General features: G+C 36.0%; 1 protein-coding gene across 2 annotated transcripts; it reads right to left on the bottom strand.

The window, feature by feature from the left end:
* Nucleotides 1-473: 473 nt before the first annotated feature.
* Nucleotides 474-15,292, bottom strand: LOC149021083 (potassium channel SKOR-like). 2 transcript variants are annotated; one of them, XM_089149345.1, is made up of 14 exons: nt 14,833-15,292; nt 14,344-14,580; nt 12,208-12,432; nt 12,020-12,083; nt 11,220-11,559; nt 9,762-10,057; nt 7,456-7,536; nt 6,322-6,420; nt 4,568-4,789; nt 4,095-4,283; nt 3,898-3,973; nt 3,480-3,774; nt 2,035-2,156; nt 474-1,104 (listed from the first exon to the last, which is right to left on the bottom strand). In XM_089149345.1, the coding sequence occupies exons 2-14, from the start codon at nt 14,544-14,546 to the stop codon at nt 857-859; spliced, it is 2,460 nt and encodes an 819-aa protein (XP_089005471.1). In that variant the 5' UTR covers nt 14,547-14,580; nt 14,833-15,292; the 3' UTR covers nt 474-856. The 2 variants fall into 2 exon arrangements, with proteins under 2 accessions (XP_089005471.1, XP_089005472.1); XM_089149346.1 differs by having other exon boundaries at nt 4,568-4,786.
* Nucleotides 15,293-16,657: the final 1,365 nt, after the last annotated feature.

Here is a 16,657-nt window from a genome sequence, read left to right as displayed (position 1 = left end):
GTTGGCATTTAAAACCAATTTTCTAGTGTTCTTTCGATATCTAAGAAAGGTATCGATCAACAGACAACAATAACCAACCCGAGTCCGATCCTTAAAGATATTTTAAATTTTCTTTTCAGATTCAGGATGAGAAATTATTTTATGTTTTTCGGGTAGTAGAATTTTTTGCAATTATTGGCTGTGTGATTTTCTCGAGGATTGTGATTTGTCTAACCGAATTCTTCGCAAACCTATAACCTCTCCAGAAATATGGATCTTTACCACTCTATCAATTCTGCATCCGTAATTGTTTTTTTTTTTTTTATAGACTTCATATCATAAAATTAAATTCCATTGATTTAACATGAAAATAAAAAAAAGGTTCCACATAAAACAAATGTACCAATGTTGTAGGAGTTTTGTAAATTTGCCATTCTAAGACATTTAGAAATTAGAACATAGAAGCAGCTGTAGATAATACTATAATAGCATTAAAAAGTTTCATTTGATAAACAAAAACAAATTCATCTTTTCAACAAAAACAAAACAAATTTTCATCTTCTTTTTATATTTAAAAAATGATCTATTTCCACTTTCTTGGCTTGCAACCAAGAATTTATGATTCCTCGAAAAATCATGATCTGAGGAAGTTTGATTGCAAAATTTGGATATCCCAAGACGAATAATTCTAGTGAATATACACGATAGCTGCTAATTCTTGCCATAAGAAAAGACAATGTAGCTGCAAAAGCTTTGGAAATTTTTTCTTAATAGATCTTTACCAAATTATTTGTAACATTAAATTTGGGAGGTAGGACCGTAGGGTATAACAGTGGTCAAGTTGCCCAAAACATCAAAGTTACAAGAAGCAAAACATTCATGTTTGATCATTTTCACCACTTAAATACAGTTTCTGACCATCACAAACCATGTCCACATCTAAGATTTTCCCACCATCTTCAGATACAATGCAGGAGGCACCTGAGTATTTCAGTTGCTCTGATGCAATCTCTATAAGCTCTTGCATTGTGCGTGGAATCCATAAAACAACTCCTGGTCTTCTGTTCTCCTTTGTATCCCATGGATGGAATGCAAAAACCGTGCATGTCCTTCGGTGCATTTTATCTGTGGAAAGAAAATTTCTCATTAACTTTCTGAAGATGATGATGATAAAACTCATAGAACAGCTGATATGCAATGCTAAAATGGATTTGCTGTCAGACACTTTTTAAGTGCATCACATGAAGGTTATGAAGATAACATATTATCCATGGTTTTAGCTCTCTGGAGGCTGTGAACCCAAACAACAGAGAGCATGTTTCCATGAATCCCAATTACAGTCAACATGCAAGATCACCTTCTACATTGGAAAAGTAGTAAATTGCATGCGTAATATTAGTTTAGATAGTTGGGTGAAGAACAATAATTAACAGCCAGATAGATGCGAGACTTCTAAATCTAAGGCTATAATTGCCTGGAAACAAAATCCCGAGATGAAAAACAGCATTATAGTGAAAGGAATTGAAGCAACATCCGACTAGTTTTCAACTTTCCACAAAACTGAGGGTCCGCTTTCTCTAATATGTTTGAATATAACTTCAGTGAACTCAGACATTAAGGATGTTAAATAGTATATACTTGGGAATCAGAATCCCTGCACAAATTAGTCCAGATGGAAATTTTAGGCAAATTTCAAAGCAATACATTATCATTCCGAGAAGTCAGACTGGTGAAAATTAAACCATAAATCATGATGACTTGGATACAAATGTCTAATGGATTTGAGTTCTTTTCCGATTACCACGAGGCATTAGTGCTAAACAACTAGACTTGTATCTACTGGAAATCTAACCTTATACATAATTACATATACTATCTTAATATTTGCCACCAGCATACAGGAACATAAACAAAGCTAGCAAGATCCCACTACAGATGAACAACCTTGGACGAGCAACATAGAAACTTGAAGAGAAAGAATGAATTATATTCAGATTCTAAATTATTAATATCTCCACTTTTACTGCTTATGGACCATTGTGTTAATGATAATACCTCTGATTTCCTGTGACTGACCAGGGTGGTCAGACAACTGAGCATGTTTTGCATCATCCAGAAGCGTGATCAGATTCTTGTTGCCACACATGCGAGCTTCATCAAGAGGAGTATTTCCCCATCTGCAAAGGGAAAAATTCATTGTTAGCAGACTTTACCAGCAAAAATAAATATAGTTTCAAATCTGTGCCTAAGTTTCTAGACTGATTTCAAGTTCTATCCTCTTCTCTCCCTGGATGATTACCGCACAGTTTTAAAATTTTCAGTGAGAGGTCATCCTGAAATGAATCTGAGCTCTACCCAGGACCATAGAACAATGGACAATCTTTACTCGACATTTTATTCAGGTTGTCATGGTGATGCTGATCATCATACCAAGGGTTGCAGACATCAAGCTAGGTGGAAGAAGAGATGACATGAAATGACAGAGCGAACATGAATCTGAAATTTTGAAAGTAATGAAAGCAAACTAACAGTTCTTACTTTGACCTTCTCTTTTTCACTTCACTCTATCTGTTTTTCTTGTCAACAAAAAATTGTATCACCCACAACTTGGGGCAGACTGGTTGGTAGGAAGTTCCCTGGGAGTCAACTCTAAACTCTGTGAAGTACGAAGTTCCAGAAAAGTAATTAAGCTCAAATCAATTCAAGAATCAACCATTTGACCAAAGCAGCTGTGAATGCTATTTTTCCAGGCAAGGTGGACCATAATTAAATTTGTTTGAACTTTGGTTCTGGAAAATCCCCTGCATGAATGGAGTTTTAAGAGCTCCTGGCCTTCGAAGTTCCTGACCAGAAAGCTTATTGCCTACGCATCTCATTCATGAGTTCATACAGTTGAATTGCATTGAAGAAATCCAATAATCTTATGCCCACTCTTTTGTTATCTTGCCTGCAATTCTACCTGACCTTAGCCCTATGGGACATCTTGCTTCTGACCCATTCTCTACTATTGTGTGCTGCTTGGAGATAAATTTAAATAAAGTCACGGGATGAATTCAAGATTGTAGAATCATAATATAACCATCAGATTGGAATTTATTAGTACATATATCCAGAATCCCAGGTGCAGAGTCGGAGTCCTTTCTGTCAATCTAGGTAAGCTATAGTTGAGTAGGAGTAGAGGGTAGAAAAAACGTAAAATCCAAGTGGAACCAAAAAACAGGTTGCAGATTGTAACGACTGCTTATTCAGGCTGTATGTGACAGAATCACATGGCACTGAGGATAAGAAGTATAGGGGCCAACAAGACGCCAACATAAACCCGTCACAATAGCGACAAGGTTAAACACCAGGCCTCCTGGCTCTGGAAGCGTGTTGTGACCCCTTGTCTCAAAAGCTCAAGCTGGTAACAGCAGCAACAATGTCTATCGACACATGTAAAACCCCGCACAACAATCAAGATAAATATGAAAGAAGTACCCCAAGATAAATATGAAACGTACCTGTCCTTCGAGAAAACACTAGCACCAGCTTCTATCAGTATTTTTGCCATCAAATATAAACCCTCTGCTGCAGCAACATGTAGTGGTGTCCGGTGATCATAATCTTTGGAGTTTGGATCTATGCCATTGGACAATAATCTTCTCAAGGAATCGGAATCCCCTTTTACAACAGCCTTACAGAGACAGCCACCAGCATCATCAATATTTAAAGATGCCCCTCTTTTAACAAGCAAAGCTGCTACTCGATCATGCCCATTCTTGAGAGCTTCAAGTAGGGGTGTGTTTCCAAACTTATCTAATTGAAATCAATTTATTAATTGCATTACTAAGATACCACTCTCAATGCATCCAATATCTGGCAAAGAAAATTATTTTTGAAAACCTGAGAGCACTAACAACAGTGAAGCCAAGGAGTTACCTGAAGTTTCGATATCCACACCTTTCTGAATGAGGAAGAATGTAATATCTTCGTATCCTCTTGAAGCCGCAAGATGCTGATTAAGAAAGCCCCTTATAAGCATATATAATTGTTAAATAAAACCAATATGGATATTAAAACTAAGGAGACCAAGCAAAGCTTACAATATACCAAGAATATTTGTTAGAAATACTTACCAAAGGAGATCTTCCATCATAATCTGTTTTATTTGGATCTGCTCCTGCATGGATTAAACCCTTAAGCTGATACAGGTCTCCATGATAAGTAGCATTATTTACCCTCAAAGCAAGTTCAACTTCTTGCTTTCCAATGTAAAATGTGACGTCAGATTCCAGTTGTTTTATCCTCAGATTGGATTCTTTTCCCTGTTAGTTCATAAAACCATGAGAAATTTTTAGATTTCAGCACACTTGAAATATTAACGTAAAAATTTTCATGAAAAAGCAATTTCAAAATAAATATTTCTTCGGAAAATTGAAGGAGTTCCATGGGAAGAATTCTAAATATTATCTTAGATTGTTTAATGCCTCATGTGCCTTATCGACAGCCAGTTCTGATTAGAAGACGGAAAAAAGTACCGGCATGATAAATAAATTTTCAAGCTAAGAAGAAAAATAGGCTTAACAAAATTTGCCACGGGCTAAATTACCTCTAGAAGGTTACTCAAGATTCTCCTTCCATCAAAAAAGTATATCTGTAAGATATCTGTGAAAGATTGTTTGTCAATCCGTAGAAGCCTACATAGTTCAAGGACTTGCACTGTGCTAGGCTGAGGAATGTTGCAAAGAACAGAAATCTCCCCAAAAGAGCTATAACGCTCCAGGAGCGAGACAGTCTCTTCAGATCCCTCCTCTCCTATGCCTACCTCCTCCTATGCACAAAATCTCGTTAAGATCAATATAAAAGGTTGAAACGCAAAATCCAGGCTCAATGTTTAATATAGTGCAAAATGCAAAAATGATAGAATATATAAAACAGTATAACTATGATTGCCCCAGTGGTAGGATGTATCAATACAATTAAACTTAACACTCAAATCATGGAAACCATGTCTCTTCTAATCCATCTTCCCTATGCCTATGCTGACCTCCTCCTGTTCATGGAATCTTGCTAGATAAAAATAAACATCTGAAATGCAACAGTCCAGACTCAATGTTTCAAAGAAATAGAAAATGCTAAAAAAAGAAAATTTGATAGAATGTATAACAGTGTATAACTATGATGGAATGCCCAATTGGTAGGATGTAAGAAGATAATTAAACAAAATATTCAAAATCATGGAAAAGATGTTCCTACAACTATAAACAGGGCACAAGCCATGGTTCTTCCAAGGAAAAACAAAATTTTCAAACTAGAAACAATGTAACTCCTCAAATGTTGGAATCTACTTAGGATGAAAGTTCATAAAAGGAGACAGAATTCTCATTATATACAGTTTGTTCTGGTCAACAAAACTCCACCAAGGTTTATCTGTACAAGCAATGTTGCAGCGAGTTAAATAATGTAATGGTAGGTGTGTTAGATCTAGTAATCTACAACTACCACAAGCAGTGGACGGACATCATTCTAGTATTTAAGAATTCAGATTGCCTTCAAATGAACACTGTGCTCTAAGTCACATGGATTTCGAAGGTTCTATACATTTTGAGAATGTTTCTTACAAACAGAGGGTACCAGCCTGGAAAGATTTAAATGTCTCTCCTCCATCAAAACTCTCGAATTTGTAGCTAAGTGTGAACCATTCACAGCTTCGAAACAGCCGTTTAAATCTCCATCACAATTTTACAATGAATCTACTCTATGTCCTCTATAGAGTTTATCTAAGATGAACTACTCTAGGGAAAAATCATGAAAAGACCAGAAAGGGATATTCCAGAGGAAACAATCACAGATCACAGGGCTATCCTTGAAACCTAGCCATCTTCGGTTTTAACCTAATTGTGGTGGAAACTATTGAGGCACGCAGTAGTGTCAAGCAAAAATAATAACTTCCTGAGCTATTCTGCCACTGGAAAAGAACTTTCCGCGCTATTGCCGGAAACTTTCCGTTTGTTTTGGTTCATTTTTGAGAATTGAAGTTAAGGTAATGGGTATTATGGTCATTGTACCCCTCAATATTGTCATATCGAAAAAGTTGAAATAAATTTAAATGATTAACTGTGTATTGTCACTGATGGTGTCAAGTGTGGAGGGGGTTTGCAAGATTTTGATTTTGAGGGGGGTGCACCATGTTTCAATGGAAATGGAGGGGACTTACATAAAAATTTCTTAAAAATATATAAGAAGAATTATTCTTCCAATTTTGTCTAAGTTGGTCTTGGCACATGTGAGCTAATGCAATGAAGAAAGACATGTGCCAATTGAGATGTCAGAAAGTGAAATTTAAGGACAAGTGAATTTTACCAGCATGCCATGACAAACAAAATAAATTTGATCCACCACATTGCCCTGTTCTGTAACGACTTCCTTGGGAAGAAAAAATTCCTCGTGAAGCCTGATTACCTGCAATAGAAGAGTGTGTAAGATAGATTCCACATTCTAACTTATATTATACTATTGCAAAGTGAGTCCTTGAATAAGGATTAATGTTAATCAGTGGAACCTAGTGAGATGCAGAAGCACCAAAAAAAAAAATCTATATGGAGACACCAAAGCAGCTGATTCCCAAATGGTTCTAATATCATTAGCATGTGTTTTTAAAAAAGTGTTAAGGAAACTAAAGTCCCAAAAACTATCCTATAAATGATTTCCAAAAACCCAAAATTACCATCTCTTGTGCTTAGTAGCTCCATTTCATGTAGAGTGGGGTGCGCACAGCTACTAATATGCACTTCCAAAGTGGACTTAGAAATCAAAGTCTGCCATTTTCTAGGACATTGACATTTTTCTATAATAGCAAGAAATGCCTCTACCATAATTTGCTGGCCATCTTGACAGCAGATGCATAAGAGAAGGTTAGACATCCTCAATCAGCACCTTCACCAGTATACATTACCCTTCTTGGGATCTTCCTTCAAAGGCCAAGGAATATGTAATATCAACTGAAATTGTTAGAGCTCCAGAAACATATCAAATGGTCTAACCACAAACTACAGCTCCTCGAGCCAGTATAAGTAAGTTGCCAGGTGGCATACCACACAATTATCTAAGAAGCCATGTCTTCCCAAGCTTTCATGATAGAAAGTCATAGACTTGCCAAATCTTACAGAAAGGCAAAAACACATTTTAAACATAAAGAAGAATTCATATGGACAGATCTAGTAAATATTCTGCAAAACTCAATTAAACAGGCAATAAAATGTGATTAGCCCAAAAAGAGGGGGGGGGGGTTCATGGAGAGAAAAGAAATAAGTGGTAGCATCTTGCTAAAAACAGAAACATGCTGCAAGTTCTATGCATGTATGCAAGAAACATGCTCTACCAGTTCCGTGCAACCTTCAAAGTTCAAATAGTACATTATTTATTTAACTCCTGATTCTAAGATTAAGTATATAAGATTTTTAACTATTGATCTTTCAATATAGTGGAAAAACTTACTATCTGATTGATAAATTCAGGCGAGCATCCTTGAAAAAGAGGGACGTTTTCAATGAATGGCTTATATATTTTTTGAGAAATCTGCAATGAAAAAAGCAATTGTTATCACATCATGTAATAAACATAAACAATTTAAGAAAATGAAATGGTCCAATGATGATATTCTGGATACACCAAGAATTCATGTCATAAATTCTCTTTGTGCAAACTGTGGAAATGAAACAACTATAGAACAATTTAGGTATCCTTGGAACAGGTACATCCAGTATGACCTGAAGGAAATTTTCCATAATCAGGAGAAGAATGCCATCTCTTTAGAAAAATTTGATACTGTGCATGCATCAGTTTCTGATGAAGTTCCAGGATTATTATTCATTTACACACCCGCTCCCATCCCCCCCCCCCCCCCAAAAAAAAAAAAAAAAAAACCTTGAAGCAGTTCCTTTTCCCAAGTTAGAAAACCATAATTCAACTAAATAGCTCCCAGCTGACTTTTTAATTGCTATTACGATACTTATGCATAGAAGTTTATTCTTTTGTAAAAGGGCAGAGAGGGAAAAAGGGGTTACACCTGACTTTAGAGCAATCTTGAATATCCTAGGCATGAAAAGTATTATTCCATTTCTTATTTCTTACTCGTATTTCAAAAAGATGGCCAGACCTATGTTCATCAAGAAAGTACTCATGAAATTATTGTGTAATCATAGGTTCTGGCTGGATTTCCTTTTAATTTGAAAAAAATAGTTTCACTTAAAAAGCAGATTGCAGGATTTGACAATCTTCTATATGATCTTCCAGGAGAAAAAAGAGTATATAAATGTGGTTATGGAATCAAGAGATTATATTCTTTTTCAATTTAAAGTTCTGAACCAAAATTGGTACTAGCTTAATTTTATAACTAGTATAAAAAAAATTATACAGAAATTCAACACATGAAAAGAAGGCACAAAACATTAGTTTCCATCCTGGCAGTAACTAAAACTAATCTTTCCACATAATAATCCTGAATGTGACTTAAAAACCTGGCTTTGAAAAAAGACAAGCTAAAGAACAGGAAATTAGAACAAGTTTTTACCCAAAGTTACCCAACAGTGAACAACAGATATTTCAATGACAGGAATTTGTTTTGGGCATCATTGGAGAGTGAGGACCGTGTCATACGCATGTTCTCCAATATACCTATTAGGAAACTAACAATAGTATTGTGGCTTTTGGGCATTTGTTAGAGCACTAAGAATGTGTCGTAAGCATTTTCTCCTAGACACTTGTTTGAGACCTATCAATATAGTGATGTATTCTTTCCAGAGGACAACTTTGGAAATGAAGTAGTGAAGCCATCGAAATAAACAACTATATAAGTAGAAAAAATGAGCTAACCCATCCATTAGTTAAATCACTGTTTGTTTGTTTGTTTGTTTGTTTTTTGTTTGTTTGTTTGTTTGTTTTCTTTTTTTATTTTTTTTATTTTGATAGGGATATTTTTTGAATTGAAAAAGAAAAGAAAAAACAGCAATTTAATGGTTTTCAGTGACAAATCGGACTAATGTGTCCAATGAAAATCCAATTTTGGGGTGTCTGTGTTTTTCAAACATAAAGTAGCGTGTCAGTGCTTTAAGGCCTCCATTGGTGCCCGTGCAATTTGTTCTATTCTTTATTATAATTTGCTTAGGAAATTTTAACTCCTTTACTAGTTCTGTTACATTTAATCCATTTCTACTAGCTGTCTGACCATTGTTACTTCTCTCTTCATTGAAGGAAAATCCACGATAGCTTCTACTTGTAGTTTAGGATTTAAATTATAAACTAAATAAAAAGGTGGACTCTCTCTAGGTGGATACCAAGATAAATCAACTGAGAACTTTTCTAGTCATTAACAACAAAAAGTGTGTTTCTGACTAGAAAGGAAAACTTAGAGAATATGGAAACCAAATTCTAATTCACTTCTCCTCCAAATTACTTATATACTAGTCGATAAGTATGACACAGGAGCTTTTATATCACCTTTAGACTGTTATGATGATTCTTTTTCATAAGATATAACACATGATCTTTCATCGTTCTAAGTCAATCAGATGGAAGCATAACATTGGAATTTCCCAAAATATAAGGGATCACAAACACAATGTAAACCTCACTGATAAGTAGATAAACTCACTGATATGTAGATAAACCAGTCTCTAGCAGCATACAAGATGATAAACTCTAGAGAAGTAAATAAGTGAACAGTTGCAATATAACAACAGATGAGGAAATTAATTCAAACCACTAATTAAGAAAAAGAAATTTATTTAACTGCATATTAGTACCTTTGCACGTATAGAGACTGGAATATCCTGAAGAACAGCAGTCTCAGTGTAGTTGCTTTCATACTGTAACCTCAGGTGGCCTTTGATTTGATCACGAATGTCCTTCCCAAGTTTGTTTCTGTTCATATATTTTATCACATCTGTCATTTTATCTCTAAACCTTTCTGTTTTTGATCCTTTTACGATTAATGCCGTCATATTACCAATTAGATAAGCACCAAGAATCATGTCAAATGAAATAAAGATCATGATGAATATCATCTCCCTTATATTGACTGCATGTATATCTCCATATCCTGTAGTGTAAAAAGCAAAAGCATTAGCATTTCAATTGTAAATAACATTATTATAAAGCTGGCGTTGAAATGAGTAAGATCCAAACAACCCTAAGATCCAGTTAAATCTAATTATAGGATCTTGCAACATGACAATATTGATCCAATCAGAAATCTTAGACGTCAAGAAAGAAGTATCTGATGTTAGATCAAAACAAGTAGAAAATAGAGAATTGCAAAAATTAAATATGTTATATGCAATTCACCCAAAAAAAGAAGAAACAAAAAACACCTAAGCAGCAGCAGAACCTATGATACACAACTGTTTCTAATGTCACTAGCATGGAATTTTATGGATGCTTTACATACAAAAGACCCATAAATTATCATTGCTTGTGCTTTATTAGTAGGCCCCATTTCATGTGGAGCAGGGAAACATAATACCAATATGTACTTCAAGTGTGATCTTAGAAATCAAAATCTATCATTTTCCATTACACTGATTTGTTCAAGATAAGTGAAAATGCCTCCACCATAATCTGCCGGCACCTTGGTGGAAAATGCATAGGAGGAGGTTGGATATCCTCAATCAGCATCTCCACCAGCATGCATAGCCCACTTGGGATCTGCCATTAGTAGCCATGCGATATGTAAATGTAGTCTGAAATAGTTGAAGCTCCAAAAACAGAAGTCTAAGTACAAACTTAAGGACCTTAAGCAAGACTTAATTCAAACATGTATTGAAGTAAAATGAAACAACAACTTGCATGGTGGTAAGTTAAAGAATTATCTGAAAATCTTATCTAAAATTCTGATCTTCCAAATTTTCCTAGAACCCAGCATAACTGTGTGAGTGACTGGTTTCCCACTTCTAGGAGTCGTGTATGCTAAAGGATTGCTTTATTTTTCTAACTCAATCTAGAAGTCAATTCCCTTAAATAGAAAAGATAAATCAGATGTCTTTTAGTTATCTTCCCTGAAAGAGATAATTTCATCAGTTTATGTACCCCTTAGTTCAATTCATAGACTCTGTATTGCAATAACATCACCAGTTATGTCACTAATTATTAATTTAAAAAAAAAATTCAGTTTGGAACCAGCATAGTTCAATGGAGGAAGGTGGCACTTAAAAGTTCTTTAATTAAGTTTACTAAATAAAAATAAAAGGTAAGGCAGAAATTACCGACAGTTGCCATGGTTACAATGGCAAAATATAGTGATGTCCAGTAGCGTTTTGAGAGATCAATTTCTCTGAAGTTGGAATAACTATAATCTCCCATCTTTAAGCTTCCAATCCATGTGTAACCCTCCTGGTTGGGAGGCAAAGTGGTAGCAAGATGATAGAAGATGCAGGCAGCAGTATGGGTGCAGTAGAGTTCCACAACAAGAAGTTTCACAATTCGAGTAAACAGGTAATTGATCCGGATGTCCTTCTCTAACTTGTGGAAAAATTCTTTTATTCTCCATGATCTACTCAACCTAACCCATAAAAGGTACCTCATTGCTTCTTGCCTTCCAGAAGCCTGATCAGAGTAGAAAATTTTCGAATAATTAGGGAAGCAAATATATATTGCTGAACAATATAGTTCAGGACCTTTACAACTTCCAGAACTTGTTGACATACTAGACAGAGACGTTATGAAAATGAAGAAGATAACTTTTTCATGTACAAGCAAAATGTATCCAATGCCCGAAAAATATAAAGTAACACGGCAAATAGTAAACAAACAGTGGCCTAGCTTCAGCAAAATTGTAAGTTACAAGCACATAAACCTGCGATAAAATCATTTCATTTTGCATTTTCATATCATTCGATTATAATGAATTACTCGAGATATAATTATCATAAGGTCAACTGTTTTAATTCACTAGACCTTGGAGTAACAATTCTGAAAGGGAAACTCGAAGGCATTGACGAATTCAACTCGCGTAAGAAATCTCTAGTAAATTCAGCAAAATTATAAGTGAAGAAAAGATCAGTACCTTGTAGATAGTGTCCCAAGGTAGACAACCAATAAAATCTACCAGAAAACTCGATTTCAAGTACCTGTTGGCAATATCATCAGCGAATGTAAGCATTAAAATACAGTGTACCGTTCCTGAATGGTCTAATGAAAAATTCGGGTTGGTGGAAAGAAGAATCACGAAGGAAGTAAAGAGAGGGAACAGACCGTAGAGCGATACGTTGACGATTGTAGACTATTCGATAAGTGAGCTGGTCTCTGAAAGCGACGAAGAATTTGACGATGATGTCGACGAGGAATGCTACCTGCCCAGCAATGTCGAGTATGAATAAGTTCTCCGGTAAACCTCTGAAGAACCCGAACTCGAATGGGGTGAAGAAGGAAGAATAGATTGCCCATATCAATATGAAATGCTTCCATAATCCGTACCACCTGCAATTTTCTTCTCTCCTCAGTTCCCGTGCAAACTACTACCATAGCATAGGGTTCCCCCTCCCCTACCCCATACAGACAAGAAAACCTTACTATTATAATTATAATTATAATCAGAATAAATAATAAACTTGCCCAAACTACTTTTCGCATGCACAAGATGGGCCTGGTCTCTGTTCCAAAAAAAGTTGGGCCTTTAGGGCTAGGCCCAATCTAGTCAATTAAAGTGTCAGAGACAACAGTCGGGAGACTCCACTTGTCAGGTCACACAGTTCAAATTTTTAAATAATGGACGCAATAGTCCCAAGAAATAAGGCACGCGAAAGCCCATTTACCCTAGTGTATAGGGATTCTATGGGCTTAGTTTCAGCTATTGAGGAAGAAGATCAGGCGCTAGAGTTGGAGTTGGAATCTATTGTCCATAACATTTGTTGAATTTGTGAGTTGTAAGATTTGGTTTTTACCAAGAGAAGGGAGTGTTCTGCCCATTCTTTGGCTCTGAAGGCCTTGTCCATTACTAGTAAGACTTGTTGGCCGATTTCTACCCTTTGGATCAAGGAGCTTTGTGCAAAAAAAAATCTATTTGCCCACATGAGACCCCAATACTCTCCGACACTTCTACCCACCCAAGCAAGCTGGCCCTCCTAGTAAATAAGCGTAGGAGTCGGGATCATCTTCCCGTCAAGGGAGCACTCTGTGCTCCCCAACGCCTTTATAACCACAAAACACAGTGGGGCCCACAAGGGAAAAAAACATTTTGAAAAAAAAAAACTCATATTTTCACCTGTGGGCCCTGCTGTGTTTGTGGGTTGTAAAGGGGTCGGGGAGCACAGAGTGCTTCTCCTAACGGGAAGATGATCTTGACTCATAAGCGTTGTTGATCTTATGACAAAGCAAAAGGAGTTTCGATCTAAAAACAACATCATCTTTTTTAGGAAAGAAAAATAATAATTGGGTTCCTATATATTTTTTGAACTAATTCGGGAGATTTGATGTTTCCTCTTAATTTACAATAACAGCTTTGAGTAGAATGAAATTATTTACTGATGAATAACTTAATCACACCACTTAATTAAGTAGAGAAGAAAAACATATAAGTTTTTTTTTTTTTTTTTTTTTTGAATAGAAGTCTTTTATATACCGAGATGGAAATGATAATATTAATGCCGCGGAATGGGTGCAAGACCTCTCCGTGGGAGATTGGCCCTTTAACCGCTTTACTAACCCACCATTAACGAAAAACATCTAAGTTGCATTCAAGGTAACTATTAACTCCTCTAATATGAACTGAACTATGAACTCTACTTTTTTTCCTTTTAAATCCTAATCCCTATGGTCTTAGCTTTAGTAATATGGCAAGAGATGCAGTTAAAAAACGAACAACTCCTCTAGCATCAAGCATGTTAGTGAGGTTAAGTAAATGTTTCTGGAAATGCATAGCTCTAGAAAAACAGGAAAAAACAATTTTTGCAACATAGGGAATTTTAGAAAACACTAATCTTAATATTGATCCATCGTTCACCTGAGTTAGCAATTTGGCGAACACAATAAACCCACTCAAGGACGCTCGTCACCTTATTCAACTCCCAAAAGGCAAAATATTTCCTTCCCAAAAGCAGCGAATGCACCAAGCATGCATTTATTGTGATCCGTAGATGGAGGAGTGGTTGACACACGTGTAACCAATGAACACGTAAAACAACGATCCAGGATCTCATCTTTACGTTCTATCTTTCATTTCGGGGTTTGGGTTTTGGCCGCCATTTTTAGAGAAACCAAAGGAGTTAAAAGCTTTCCAAGATTCTGAATATATATTCGGATAATGGTTGGAGAATGGAGATTACAAAGAAATAGAACAATTAGGAAAGAAGAAAGGAAGAATGATCATGTCTTGTGTAGATTGTTGCTCACCTGTTATCTGGATGGATGACCAAACGTTTGAAGCCCCTAAGGACGCTTTCTCCACTGAGTTTTCTCTTATTAAATCTGATATCTAGCAAAGCGAATCGACTTCCTTGAGACGACTTGATTCGATCCTTCACTTCCTCAACTTCGAATTCCTCCACTTCATCATCTGATGAATTCACTCCTTCATTCTCATTCCTTCTCGCCATCACCGCCGCCGGCGACTGAAACTGATAATTCAACCTGGTGAACAGAAAAGATCATGAGAGAAAGATACAGAGCTGAGCTTTATATAGTTATACTTATACTACCTCTGCTGGATAGAAACAAGAAAGAACAAGTAAGGCAGTGATAATGAATGAAATGATCAATCATGGATACCAACAGAAAGATAGAACCCTAACGATCGAACCAATCAGAGTTTGGATTAACCAACACAGTCGTGATTCCGGATGAAAAGTAAAGCAAACTGAGAATGATGGGACGATCTATTACTTCTCAAATCACATGAAAGCTGCTGGATGACTGACGATAACGATATTGGCATTAAATTTGCAGAGATTATCACTTTCTTTTTCTTGCTCAGTTCAAAGAAACTTCACGAACCCCATGAAGCTGAGAGTAGTTGCAGTCGTGATCGCCAATTGAAATGAACAGACGGGTGTGAGTAACAGGTTTTATACGCTTTTCTAATCTGGTGCACGTTAGTTTATTACACTCATTCTGCGCATCTTAAGGACGAAATGGCGTTGGCGTCGGATCACTCACGTGAAATCACAAATAAAAACCAACCAGTTAACCACAGAAAAATCAAGAGACACCATAGCTGCAAAATTTAACCCAAAAAGATCAAAGAAAAAGAAAAAGAAAGAACCCACACACGTAAAACCCTAAAATTTCATGGTTTTGGAATCTCTTCTTCTTGTATGTTAAATAAGTTAATGATGGGATTCAACTTCAGTGCAACAGCCAAAATTGAAGGCAGCAGATGTTGCGTATTAAATGCACAGCATTTGAGTATGCATTCTATCATGAACATTTTTTTTTATTTAGTGGGATTCCCAATAAGGGAACTTTTTAAGAAACTTTTTGATTTGGTTGGTAAAGCTTTGAAGGCAGGAGTAAGGAGAGATGTACTCTACGCATAGAATTCTAGTAGATTATGGCCAGAAGCCATAGATTTTTGTTGGTTCTGATGACTTCATTTATGAATGTTATATGGCTGAAAGAAATTTATGATCCAGGTGGCATCCTTAATGCTCTAATACATCACTTTCAAATAAAGCTCATCAGAGTATACTGGAATTGAAAGGCAGGAGATCCTATACCGATGGTGTAGTCAGTACCGGAAAAAAAAAAATTGGCGACACTAATTTTTGTAACCGTCGCCATATATGGAGTTTTCCGGACGGTTTTTCTGTAACTGTCACCAAAACAAAGATTTAGCAACGGATACTAGGAAAAGTAACCAAAATAGTACTCCACTAATCTTCAGGTCAATCAAGCCCATGCAAGGAATCTACATGAATCATATTATTTACTTCATTAAGGATAGGGAAATTATTAATCAAAAAAGAAAGTAAGGGTTGGAAAATTTTCACTGCCACTTCCTAAGTCAAATGTTAAAGTTAAAGTCATCCCTTGAAGAGTCGTAGTTAAATGTACTTGTTTCTTTATCTCTCTTTACTTTCTATGACTGTTTCCTTTATCAATTGTAATTTCTCACCAAACTTTGGAGATATGGTTCAGGAGTACCATTTTTAAACTTGGGATATGAGGGTAATACTAGAAATGGATAAAAAAACTAACTAACAATGTTAGTCATAGGGAGTCTAACTAATAATTGAATTGGGTAACTCTGAGTGGCAGCACTAATATTAAGGATTAACTCAAGGGGTAAGACTGAAATTTTCCCTTAAGGATATGATAGCAATTTTGTATGTTGCGTAGCGTATACAAGTGCAAGATTCACATAATAAGGTGACATGCACTCTTATTTAAGAAGGGGGTGAAATGTCTTATTTCACCTAGGGAAAGTGGAAATGAGCCATAGAAGCTCAAAGTGAAAACCTCATTGGTTTTACTGTCTTTATACAAAAGATTGCCACCACTGCATCAGAAGTGCATTTACATAGGGACAAGTAGTAAGCCTACAATTTGAAAATGTTTTTTTTCTCTTCTTCATCTTCTTCTTTTTTTTTGGTGGAGTTTAGGTAGATAATGTTAGGTCAGGAATATAGGTACAAGAATGCCAAATGCACTACCAATCCACGAAGTGCGGGTTTATACTTTTCCTTTTGCATGATTTGGAGTATAGATT

The sequence above is a fragment of the Hakea prostrata genome, chromosome 3 (genome assembly GCF_041222555.1).
Source record: "Hakea prostrata isolate BN-2017 chromosome 3, UWA_Hpros_2, whole genome shotgun sequence".
In the NCBI taxonomy this organism is placed as follows: domain Eukaryota; kingdom Viridiplantae; phylum Streptophyta; class Magnoliopsida; order Proteales; family Proteaceae; genus Hakea; species Hakea prostrata.
The sequence above is the reverse complement of the archived record's forward strand: the minus strand, read 5'-3'. Positions and strand labels throughout refer to the sequence as shown.

Coding starts and splice junctions, on each gene's coding strand:
- LOC149021083 (XM_089149345.1), bottom strand. CDS start 14,546: ATGGCGAGAAGGAATGAGAATGAAGGAGTGAATTCATCAGATGATGAA. Junction 10,058..11,219: donor TGTAACCATGGCAACTGTCG/GTAATTTCTGCC, acceptor TTTACACTACAG/GATATGGAGATATACATGCA. Junction 4,790..6,321: donor TTGTTTGTCATGGCATGCTG/GTAAAATTCACT, acceptor TTTTGTGCATAG/GAGGAGGTAGGCATAGGAGA.